A 13,274-nucleotide genomic window follows, 5' to 3' on the forward strand; every position below is an offset into this window, starting at 1 on the left:
TTTATCACGCATCTAAATTTTATTTCGAAGAAGTGTATGTCTTGGGATTGTTTGTTTGTTAAGACAGTTATCATTTGTTGGAACGGTTTGTGGATCATCTGTTTTGATGGATATCATGCTGTATGTAGCATTTTCTAGCGTAAAAAACTAAAAATACTTATTCAAAAAGAAAATCTCGATTGGGATAAAATCGTGAAACGCATCATAGTATGAAAGGAAGTATTCGGTTAAAAACCGATTTCACTATAGCAAAACTAAGGTCAAAATATTTTAATTACTGACAAGAACATTGTATAGAGGAAACAAACGTAACAGATAGTTTAAAGCAAAATGTTGATTTAATGACATTCAGAATCTTCTTTGTTTGGTACTTTAGTGTTATAAGAAGGTCGAGTACATAATATTTCGTTAACGTGAAGCTTTTCAAGTGTATTAAACCTTAAAAAAAACACAATTTGACAAAAAATAATTCTTTTAAAGCCGAGCGAGGCACGGTCGTCCAGGTACTAATGTTTTTAATTTCATCAAAAATATATCTATTTAAACCTGCCACCATTTTTTTAAGCAATGCATTGTGAGATTTTCAATGATTTCCTGTCGGCAGGTATGGTTTTGCGATAACCTATATTGGACAGGAGCTCGTAGTTTGATACAACCATTCTTTAATTTGCCAATATAAGTTGCTTGATTTCTCTACCTGTCATGACTAATGATTCTTATTTTCTCTTATCTGCTTTCAGGTCCAGCTCCCAAAAGGAGGCGACCTGAAGAGGATCAGGCTGTTGCAGGTATGCATATAGTTGATTTTTCTTAATGTACAGCCAGTAGGTAGCCAAGGAGGGGTATCTGGGGTTCAGACCCACTTCCTTACAGGTTGCTGTCTCTCTTCTCAGCTTTTGCACTTACGTTAAACTCAGGGGTGATTGTGTTCCGGTATTTCACCGGATTTCCGGTATTTTCGGACGTATTTCCGGTATTTTTATGTCCGAAAATACCGGAATTATGCTTTTATCTCCCTACCTCCTCAATTTTTTAAAATTATATAATATTCATCAAATATACCTGCAAGAGCCTTAAGATGGATACCTATCCCTTAAGATGGACAAATAAATGTCAAGATAATTTGTATAACACCAGCTCAAAAGTAACTTTGTAACCCATTAAAAAAACTTAATCACATGTACACACAATATTTTGACTCAGAACTATTTAATACTATGGCAAAGGTGCGCCTAAGTAATAAGGGTCAAAGTTCCCCCCCCCCCCGGTCTCGCTTTGAAACTTTCAGGTATTTTTTGATGAACTCACAATCACCCCTGCTTCAACAGAATAAATAAAAAGCGGAATATTTGTCAGCTCTTAAACTCTAAAGCTTTAAACTCTATAATTTGCCCGACACACGTTGCAGAATTTCTGAACAACTCTGTCTGTTGTGATGCCTCATAATTCTTATTTTCTTGTATCTGCTTTCAGTTCCTGTCTTGAAGCAGCAGAAGCCTGTATTGAGAAGGAAGCCATTGGGGAGCAATGCGGGTGTTCCAAGTATGTAAATAGCTTTTTTTTTTTTTTTTTTTTAAATGTGCAGCACATAGTACAGGACAGATCAGGGAAAAGTCAGGGAATTTCGAAGAAATAACCAAAGTTCAGGGAAAATTGATTAAATGAAGAAAAAGCATCCCCCCTGAATTATCTATTTAAAAAAAATGTAAAATAGGTGCGATTATACCCTGTCGTATATTAGTGCATCTCTTTCGCTCAACGTCAAGCCCAAGATTGATTCTGTGCCTGTAAAATTGTTTATTCAGGGCGGCGACAGATCAGAGAAATCAGGGAGATCAGGGAAAAGTCAAGGAACTTTATAAAAGTCAGGGAAATATCAGGGAATTTTGAAAAAATAACAAAAAAATCAGGGAAAATTGATTTTCTGAAGAAAAAAAATTTTTTTTTGCTTTCCAAAATTAAGTACTTTAATTCCCTATGCATTTTCTGCCAATTATCTGTACAAAAAAAAAAGTAAAATTAATGAGGTGCGATTATACTCTGCCACATATTTGTGCATCTTTTTTCCTCAACGTCAAAGTATTGAGCTTTACTAATTAACCACAGGATGAACTTCCTAAGATTGCTTCTGTGTCTATTAGGTGTTTATTTTACCTAGCTTGAAATTTCCAAATTTTCTTTTACACTTTCAATCCTATGTAAAATAAAACTACCCTACAGGCAAAGATAAAGCCATCATTAATGCCTCAGCTCCCTTGCCTTTACTCATTGTTTTGAAGTAATTACCGTACTGTAATTACAATTTCGAAAAGAAATCTTTGTTTTTATCAGTATTAATTTAAAAAACAAAGTTCATGTTCTTAATTTAATTGCTAAAATTGAATGAAAATCAACTTTGTTGTTGCCTTTGTATCACTCATTGACGCCTCATATTTTATTAAATGTTTTTTTCAGACTTCAAAAATTCTTTATTTTCAAACAAAGTTTTATATAGAATATGTATATTGAAAGTAGTTGTTTTTTGCATTTCAATGTTCGTTACAAAAGTAACCTAAGATTTTTTCTCAACAAATAATGAAATTATTTGACATAGCAAATGTTATGTTACTATTTACTCATTGTATTAATAGTTGAAGTTGGCATTTTAACTATTAAAAAATATATTTTTTTAATAGTTAAAATGCTTTATTCAATCATTAAAACCTAATAGCTCAATATGACTGCTTGTTGAAAGGTTTCAATTTGTTTTTCATAAATACCTACTTTACTGTTCATATTTTTTAGCTTGATCATTTTGAAAAATTTACCTTTCATTTTTTAAAAACATGAAGCGAAACAGATCAATTTTTTTAAAAGAAAATTATAAATTTTAGTTCAAGTGTGGGATACCTAAAAGTTTTTGAAAATCCGAACAAATGTTTTTGTGGTGCATATGGTGTGTGGGATGTAGGGGCAATAGAAATTTCACTTTTTATGAGTATCACAGCTCAATTACTTTGCAGCGCATTTTCAAAATGTTTCGCCAAATGAACCAATGCGAAGCTCTGTTTTTCAAACCTTTAAAACACAAGATTGTTGAAGTTTAAAATTAAGTGCTTAACTTTTATACGGAATGGGGCTTTAAAACAATACTAAGAATTTCACTAAAATGAAAAATGATCCATTAGTTAATAAAATTTGCAAATCTAAAACTTGAATTCGCCACCTAGCTGTCATTTAAAAATTTAGCCGAAGAGTTAAAACATTCGATACCTTCTTTCAGGTAAGACATTGGTTTTAGACATTTGTGATGCAATTTTAAAGGAATAAAGAAAAAGAAAATGCACGTTTTACGATCTACTTTAACAGGTCCTGATTTTGCTACCGTTTTTCGGTACCTTCACAAAAATCTTGTTTTGAAATCGGTACTTTCACAAAAATCAAGTAATAAAATCAGTAGCTTCACAAAAACATTGAAAATTTCACAAAAACTTGCATTTTAAAATATAAAATTTGTTTCTCTGTTTAAAACAAAATTTACTCATAAAATAAAATTCTAAGTAGGTTTATATGAACAATCGCTTAAATAGCAACCTTTTTGTAGTATTTAAAGTAATTTTTAGCTGTTTCTCGCCAAAGTGTATTTATACAATATTATTGCAATCTTTTAACACCTGTTTTGGGAACCGTTTTTTCTCATTATTTCCAATATTGTACACAGTACAGAGCCTATTAAGCTGGAATTACGATGGTATTTTTGGTACTTCTTAGGTTTATTAGCTCCCCCCATCCCCAAAAAAACGAAACCTGTTTAAAATAATGCTAAATGACATTTACACTTTTGGAACTAAAATTTCACTTATTCTACTTCTTTTTTACAAAACTTAGGATGCCTCTAAAAATTCACAAAAACAATGCTGATTTAAAAAAAAAAAATTCACAAAAATAGAATGATGCAATACTTTCACAAAAATAGGTAGCGAGGAAAAAATCCTGGATTGGCCCCTGTTTAAGTTAATTCTCTTGCCAAATATAGAAATTGCTGACAGATTTTGAACGATCAATCATAGCGTATTTCCAATTGTCGTCAAATTTGTGGATGCCAAAGGCCGAGCGCTAAGGTACTTCGGCCATGTTGATAGTGGCAGTTATTGCCCACAATTGGCGATTGCGCCAAGTTCCCAGTTATCGGTATATCTTCAAAACTACTAGCAAAAAAGAAACCAGAGCACCGTAAAAAGCAGGGGAAAAAAAAGGAAATCGTACATTTATACATGCTTTTACATTTAATTGTCTGATTTAAAACTTGGCAAAGCTATATATGTTGCTTAATTTCTGAACAATTCTGACTGTTATGCCCTATAATTCTTATTTTTTGTGTCTGCTTTCAGCTGCCCAGCGAAAAAGGAGGCACCCTGAAGAGGATGAGTTGCCACCCCCTTCTCAGGGGGCCCCCTCTTCAGCTCCCGCCCTAAAGAAGAGGCACATGGAGCCCATCGCAGGTACGTCAATAGTTAATTTTTCTTAGCCCTTAAAAATCAAAAAATTTTCAAGAAAAGTTTTCTTATTATTATTTAAGAAAATTATGTAAAAACAAATGTACGAAACACATGTGGATTCAATTTTTAATTTTCAATATTTTTTGTGAAATTTTAAACTTTTATGAAAAGCCAACAAGCGAGCCTAAGTAAGCTGCGAAAACTTCAGTCTTTTCAACATTAAAAGAATTGATAAATCTTTTGTGTCATGAAAGTAAAGATAACTTAATTTTTCTTGTGTGGTAACTTTCAAAGCATGAGATACAGAGGCCAACATCACAATATGGGCAGTAGTACCAACTTTCCTTCTTGTCTCTGTGCAATTACATTTGAAATGGACTGGTGCTGCCATCTGGTGTATAAAAATAGAAATAATATTATTTCACAGTCATATTGAAAGACTAAAAGAAATAATATGTTTTTAATGTGTGCTGTGAACACAGTATAAGGGCTTAGCGTTAGAACTAAACAGAATTTTGAATTGAAATTTTGGCAACCTATTCTTGAATAGTTCTAACATTTTATGGCGTAAAAAAAAGGATTTTTTCAACAGTCTAAAATGGTTCCTCCCTTAAAATCAAGTCTAGATGAGAATACACCCTCCAAAACTACATGGGACTCTGTTTGCGCTCAGATACACTCTACGTCCATGTTTGGTGGTGGTTTGGAAATGTTTTGAATCCTTTCTTTTTGACTTTCAGGTCCATCGCACCTGGAATATGTCCCAAAATCCATCTTAGAGGGCATCCATGACGAGCTGCGGCAACTTCGGGAGAAGATAGCCGCCAGAGACCAGGGTAAGTTGATCTCTAGCTCCAAGGCTTAATCTTCCTTCCCCTTCAGATCAACTGATACCGTAAAGCCTCATTTGTACTGCTTTCTGTTTCGAAAGATGCAGGAATCACTTTGTATGACTTGATTTAAAAATGGGGAATTTTTGGGGGAATAGTCGAACCCCGCTATAATGAACCCGGGATATAACGATCCTCCGGCTGTAACGAACCTTTTAAATGCTCCGAACTGAAGTCCTGTGTTGGTTTAGGTACTAACACTTATTAGAGAATTTTTCGAACGTCACTTTGTATGACTTGATTTAATAGTAGGGAATTTTTGATTCCTTAATACAGTCGAACCCCGCCATAATGAACCCGGGATATAACGATCCTCCGGCTGTAACGAACCTTTTAAATGCTCCCAACTGAAGTCCTGTGTTGGCTGAGGTACTTTCAAACACTTATAACACAATTTTTCAAAAATGTCTTGATTTAAACATGGGGAATTTTTGATTCCTTAATACAGTCGAACCCCGCTATAATGAACCAGGGATATAACGATCCTCCGGCTGTAACGAACCTTTTAAATGCTCCCAACTGAAGTCCTGTGTTGGCTGAGGTACTTTCAAACACTTATATTACAATTTTTCAAAAATGACTTGATTTAAAAATGGGGAATTTTTGATTCCTTAATACAGTCGAACCCCGCTATAGTGAACCCGGGATCATGGGTGCAAGACCTTCCGTCTCAGGACGGATTTCCGTCTTGAACAAAATTTCCGAGACAGAGGTCGGGACGGAAATAAATTCGCTGACTTTCTTTAAGTTTTTACTTAAAAAAGAAAATTTGAGTGTTTGAAAAGTATGCTTTAATATATTACTGGACCGTTCATAACCACGAATTTACATCGACATTCTCTCGGTTTTCCGCCATGGGCTTGTTTTGTTTGCAACGTGCTTTTGGAGGAGTGACTTTTCGACTCGCGCCGTTTGTCTTTTTTTAGGTATAGCTGTGTTATTTCAAACTCACTGCATTGCAGACTGAGGAGTTTCTTGCTATTCTTCCTGATTTTTCGAAATAATCGGCTCTAATTGAAAACTTAGTCTTTTCTTATGCTATTTTCGATCATCTTTTCGTTTTTTTTTTTCATTTGCGCGTGTTTTTTTTTTGCAAACTTTACACGCATTTATGAAAGCTATGTTCGCTCTTAAAATGTCTTAAGAGTTGAATCTGAACCACCGAATGAGAGTGATTGCTGACTAGATGAAATGTTTTCGCCACAGCAAAGGGCATCCGCATACCAGGTAAAACGGAAACTGAGAGATTTTTTATACTTTAATGAAATTGGGAATTTTGGAAATAATCGAGGAAAAATTTCAAGTTGGTTGGAAACACCGATGGGCAACCGTTCCTGCATTTTTGACAAAGACTTGAGGAATCACTAAATTCCAATGTCATTGAATCTAATACTCGCTAGAATAGAAATATGGGGAGGGGGAGAGAAAGGAAAGGAGAAAAATAAAGGCAGCACGAGTTTGTGAAAAAGACGCTGCTCTTGCAAAGAGGGTAAGTCCGCAAATTGACCCACGATACTGAGGTCTTAAAACGTTTATATTTTGGACAATCTGAGAGGAGGGGGGGGGGGGTTGGCTACTCGAGGACTCCAGCATAAAATATCGAAAATGAATTGAAAACCATTTTTGAAGCTCGGAGTGGTTCGATATTTCTCCTCTGCAAACTCTTAAAAATTTAAAAGTCAAAAAGTTTTAGGCTCTCTTTAATGATGTAAAAGTGGGGAGGGGAAAATTTGAAAAAAAAAAAAAAAAAAAATCAAACTGGAGTCTTAAAAACACTAATTTAAGCAATCTTTGGTGAATTTATGATATAAGGTTTTGGTGTTCTAACATGAAAATGTTTTGTAGCTGATGTATTAAAACCATTTGAGGCTATACTTAAATGACTTGATTGAAAGGGCATTTGGGACCATCTCCCGGAAAGTGTTTGTAATTGAAGTCTTAGAACTTTTAGGCTGTCCTTGGCAATGTCAAGAGGGAGGGAGGGGGCTCTCTTTGGGCGAAATTCCGAAACTGGAGTCTTAAAAGCGCAACTTTAGACCGTCTTTGGGTTCGGGGTTCCTCTTCCTCAAAAAATATTCAAAGCTGAAGTATTCAAAACTCAGCTTTAGGTAATCTTAGGAAGACTGAAGAAGAGGGAATTGGAAGCCTTTATCTCAATAAATTTGTAATTTAAATTCTTAAATCTTCGGTGATGAAAAGTGGAAACCGCAAATTGTAGTCAAATTTAGTGAACTTAGGAAGAGGAGTTCGGGGGGGGGGGGCTCTCTTCCCGAAAATTTCTCCGTGCTGAAGTATTGAAATGTTATTTTGGCTATTTTTGAGTGAGTTAAGAGTTAGGGAATTCAGGGGACTTTCTCGAAACATTTTCGAAATTGAGATCTTAAAACTTTGGGTTGTCTATGGCGATGTGTGGAGGGGAGTTGCTTTCTCAATAGAAAAATAAATCTTAAACAAAAACTTGCACTGCGTTTAGTAAACACAATGGAAGGGGGGGGGGGTATTCCGCACCCCAGCCCGAAATATTTCCATTTCTGAAATTTTTAGAGCTTTGTTTTGGGCTATGTTTGGATGACTTAAAGGGGAAGGGTGTTGGAAGATTCTTTCAAAAAGTTTCCGAAATCAAAGTATTAAAACTTTTTAGGCGGTCATAAGTCATGTTTATAGGTAAAGAAGGTACTATTCCTACAAAAAAAAAAAAAAAGGAACTGAAGCCTTAAAAATTAAAATTTAGGACATTTGTAGTGAACTCAGAGCGAAAATATTTTGATGCTGAAATATTTAAAGCGCCACTTTAGGCTATATGTGAGTGCCTTAAGAGGGATGCGATTCGAGGACCCTGCCTGGGGTTAGGATTCAGTTCCCCTATTACTTTTTTTAAATTAATGAATATTGGAAAGGGTATCTGTTCAAAAAATATATCTACTTCACTGAAGCTTTTTTTTATTGCTAATTTCACCACCTGCTATCTTATAAAAGAATTCTTTTTCAAATGAAGACTGGGGGGGGGGGGGATAGTGCCAGTTCATTATCATTAGTCGCCCATACCCTTCCCACACCTTTCCTTCTTTTGTGCTTTGTTGGCGCTACCTTGGGTAGACTTTTCGATCAGAACTGATTTATGTTGCAAAAGTGAAAATCTTATGTCCTAAGCGATTTTATTGCTACAATAAAATTGTTTACGATCGATAAAAAACTAATGGTGGGGAGCTGCGAACGCTTTTACCCCTAACATTATCCAACATCGTCTAAAATTGCGTTTTTTTGAACTTCAATTTCGAAATATTGCCGAAGGAGGGTTCCTGAACTCCATCCCTTCAATAGTGCATTCAAAATGGAGTACAAACGTTATGAAAGATGGAGTACAATTTCGTTTTTAAAGCTACAATTTCGGGGAGAGCCCAGAGCGCCTCTCCCCCCCCCTCTTTCCCTAATATTTTTTGAAGGTTGCCCAATATTGTGATTTTCGGACTATCAGTTTGAAATAATTGATATAAGAGACCCTGAACCCCCCCTTTCCCGAAACTTTATCGAAATGGCCTACCATAGCGTTTTTTGGACTCAAATTTGGAAAAATGTCTGGGGGAGAGCCCCCAGACCCCCCCTTATTGCCGGATATTCGGTTTTTTGGAATTATGATGCCAAAACGCTTAAATATTGCAATTTAAAGGATGAAATTTTAAATCAAACACAGATTTCAAAACTGGCATTATTAAAATCTACAACATTTATACACAAATTTTTCCCCCTTAAGCCCGCATGCGGGCGGGGGAGGGGAGGGACTGAAAATATTTTCCGTCCTGAACACATCACCATACTTGCACCCATGCCCGGGATATAACGATCCTCCGGCTGTAACGAACCTTTTAAATGCTCCCAACTGAAGTCCTGTGTTGGCTGAGGTACTTTCAAACACTTATACCACAATTTTTCAAAAATGACTTGATTTAAAAATGGGGAACTTTTGATTCCTTAATACAGTCGAACCCCGCAATCCTCCGGCTGTAACGAACCTTTTAAATGTTCCCAACTGAAGTCCTGTGTTGGCTGAGGTACTTTCAAACACTTATAACACAATTTTTCAAAAATGGCCCTATTTAAAAATGGGGAATTTTTGATTCCTTAATACAGTCGAACCCCGCTATAGTGAACCAGGGATATAACGATCCTCCGGCTGTAACGAACCTTTTAAATGCTCCCAACTGAAGTCCTGTGTTGGCTGAGGTACTTTCAAACACTTATGACACAATTTTTCAAAAATGACTTGATTTAAAAATGGGGAATTTTTGATTCCTTAATACAGTCGAACCCCGCTATAGTGAACCCGGGATATAACGATCCTCCGATAACGAACCTTTTAAATGCTCCCAACTGAAGTCCTGTGTTGGCTGAGGTACTTTCAAACACTTATAACACAATTTTTAAAAATGACTAGGTTTTAAAAATGGGGAATTTTTGATTCCTTATTACTGTCGAACCCCGCTATAGTGAACCAGGGATATAACGATCCTCCGGCTGTAACGAACCTTTTAAATGCTCCCAACTGAAGTCCTGTGTTGGCTGAGGTACTTTCAAACACTTATAACACAATTTTTCAAAAATGACTTGATTTAAAAATAAGAATTTTTGATTCCTTAATACAGTCGAACCCCGCAATCCTCCGGCTGTAACGAACCTTTTAAATGTTCCCAACTGAAGTCCTGTGTTGGCTGAGGTACTTTCAAACACTTATAACACAATTTTTCAAAAATGGCCCTATTTAAAAATGGGGAATTTTTATTCCTTAATACAGTCGAACCCCGCTATAGTGAACCAGGGATATAACGATCCTCCGGCTCTAACGAACCTTTTAAATGCTCCCAACTGAAGTCCTGTGTTAGCTGAGGTACTTTCAAACACTTATAACACAATTTTTCAAAAATGACTTGATTTAAAAATGGGGAATTTTTGATTCCTTAATACAGTTTAACCCCGCTATAATGAACCAGGGATATAACGATCCTCCGGCTGTAACGAACCTTTTAAATGCTCCCAACTGAAGTCCTGTGTTGGCTGAGGTACTTTCAAACACTTATAACACAATTTTTCAAAAATGACTTGATTTAAAAATGGGGAATTTTTGATTCCTTAATGCAGTCGAACCCCGCTATAATGAACCAGGGATATAACGATCCTCCGGCTGTAACGAACCTTTTAAATGCTCCCAACTGAAGTCCTGTGTTGGCTGAGGTACTTTCAAACACTTATAACACAATTTTTCAAAAATGACTTGATTTAAAAATGGGAATTTTTGATTCCTTAATACAGTCGAACCCCGCTATAATGAACCAGGGATGTAACGATCTTCCGGCTGTAACGAACCTTTTAAATGTTCCCAACTGAAGTCCTGTGTTGGCTGAGGTACTTTCAAACACTTATAACACAATTTTTCAAAAATGACTTGATTTAAAAATGGGGAATTTTTGATTCCTTAATACAGTCGAACCCCGCTATAGTGAACGCGGGATATAACGATCCTCCGGCTGTAACGAACCTTTTAAATGCTCCCAACTGAAGTCCTGTGTTGGCTGAGGTACTTTCAAACACTTATGACACAATTTTTCAAAAATGACTTGATTTAAAAATGGGGAATTTTTGATTCCTTAATACAGTTTAACCCCGCTATAATGAACCAGGGATATAACGATCCTCCGGCTGTAACGAACCTTTTAAATGCTCCCAACTGAAGTCCTGTGTTGGCTGAGGTACTTTCAAACACTTATAACACAATTTTTCAAAAATGACTTGATTTAAAAATGGGGAATTTTTGATTCCTTAATGCAGTCGAACCCCGCTATAATGAACCAGGGATATAACGATCCTCCGGCTGTAACGAACCTTTTAAATGCTCCCAACTGAAGTCCTGTGTTGGCTGAGGTACTTTCAAACACTTATAACACAATTTTTCAAAAATGACTTGATTTAAAAATGGGAATTTTTGATTCCTTAATACAGTCGAACCCCGCTATAATGAACCAGGGATGTAACGATCTTCCGGCTGTAACGAACCTTTTAAATGTTCCCAACTGAAGTCCTGTGTTGGCTGAGGTACTTTCAAACACTTATAACACAATTTTTCAAAAATGACTTGATTTAAAAATGGGGAATTTTTGATTCCTTAATACAGTCGAACCCCGCTATAGTGAACGCGGGATATAACGATCCTCCGGCTGTAACGAACCTTTTAAATGCTCCCAACTGAAGTCCTGTGTTGGCTGAGGTACTTTCAAACACTTATAACACAATTTTTCAAAAATGACTTGATTTAAAAATGGGGAATTTTTGATTCCTTTATACAGTCGAACCCCGCTATAGTGAACCAGGGATATAACGATCCTCCGGCTGTAACGAACCTTTTAAATGCTCCCAACTGAAGTCCTGTGTTGGCTGAGGTACTTTCAAACACTTATAACACAATTTTTCAAAAATGACTTGATTTAAAAATGGGGAACTTTTGATTCCTTAATACAGTCGAACCCCGCTATAATGAACACGGGATATAACGATCCTCCGGCTGTAACGAAGCTTTTAAATGCTCCCAACTGAAGTCCAGTGTTGGCTGAGGTACTTTCAAACACTTAACTTTTGATTCCTTATTACTGTCGAACCCCTCTATAGTGAACCAGGGATATAACGATCCTCCGGCTGTAACGAACCTTTTAAATGCTCCCAACTGAAGTCCTGTGTTGGCTGAGGTGCTTTCAAACACTTATAAGAGAATTTTTCAAACAAGTTACGACTGCCTTCCGCAATCGTAGAATCGGGGAAGTTTTCGGAGCTAAATCGGGTTATTGTCGAGGAACTTTTTTCTCCGGGATTGTGTTGCCACCATGCACAACTTGACCTGAGCACGCGAGAAATATTCTTTGCCTTCTCGGAGGGCTGATGGCTTTCTCTTTTCTCTGCAGTTTTGGCGGAGTTGAGTCGTGAAAAGGCCGACCTAGAGGCGCGCCTAGAGGAGCGTGAAAGACGCAAGCAGGAGCTCAGACGCCGGGAGCCCAAGACACGGGAGCCTGAACCTCGGGAGCCTGTACCACGGGAACCCGAACCCGGTAAGTTGCGACAACTGTTACTTTCAGTAACATCTGATTATTCTGGTTTTTTTTCTAATAAAAAAAGTTGGATTTTCTTTATTTAATAAGGACTGTTTCGATCTTTTTTAAATCTTTAAAACTTTATGTTTATAAATACTAAGCAATAAAAAACAATGTATATTTTCTACGGAAGATGAAAAAGCCACTTTTCAACAAGGTTGGATTTTTTTGTGAAAAATATTTTTTTTTTTTTTGATTTAAATTAGGTTTCTGATTTTTTTTCAAGTCTAAAATAATTTTTTTTTTGAAAACTTTTTATATTGCTTAGCATTTATTAACATAACGTATTTTATACCGAGTTAACCTCCCATGCCTACATATATACACAGGCCTACATACACACAGGCCTACACACACCCTGCCTGCACAGAGATACAAACACACATGCCTACACACATACACATACCCCCTACACACAAACACACGTACCATCCACATATGTGCCTACACAAACACACGCGCATTCATACACAAATACACATGCACACACACAGAAACACATACAAACACACAGCCGCATACACACACATACACAAACACACACACATACACAAACACACACATACACAAGCATACACAAACACACAAGCATACATACGCATACACATACCCCTACAAACAAACTGTGAGCATTATGTGTAGTGAAATTTAGACTTACTACACCGCTAGTAGAAGTGAATTTGCAAAGAAAATGTCCACAGCCTGAAGTTGGAGAAAAAGAAAAACACCTGAAGCATTTTTCCTCATGGAAAATCTGTATTTATTATCCTCAAAGG

General features: G+C 36.4%; 1 protein-coding gene across 1 annotated transcript in view; it reads left to right on the forward strand.

The window, feature by feature from the left end:
* Positions 1–740: 740 nt before the first annotated feature.
* Positions 741–13,274, forward strand: part of LOC129233483 (serine/arginine repetitive matrix protein 1-like) — a gene marked incomplete at its 5' end in the record, with an annotated part of 39,167 nt that continues 26,633 nt past the window's right edge. Inside the window, 5 exons of the mRNA XM_054867504.1 lie at positions 741–788; positions 1,474–1,542; positions 4,371–4,481; positions 5,219–5,314; positions 12,313–12,456. Of these exons, the coding sequence (XP_054723479.1) occupies positions 741–788; positions 1,474–1,542; positions 4,371–4,481; positions 5,219–5,314; positions 12,313–12,456 (468 nt within the window). The remainder of the gene's footprint in view (positions 789–1,473; positions 1,543–4,370; positions 4,482–5,218; positions 5,315–12,312; positions 12,457–13,274) is intronic.

This window comes from Uloborus diversus, unplaced genomic scaffold, assembly GCF_026930045.1.
Source record: "Uloborus diversus isolate 005 unplaced genomic scaffold, Udiv.v.3.1 scaffold_453, whole genome shotgun sequence".
Taxonomy (NCBI): Eukaryota; Metazoa; Arthropoda; class Arachnida; order Araneae; family Uloboridae; genus Uloborus; species Uloborus diversus.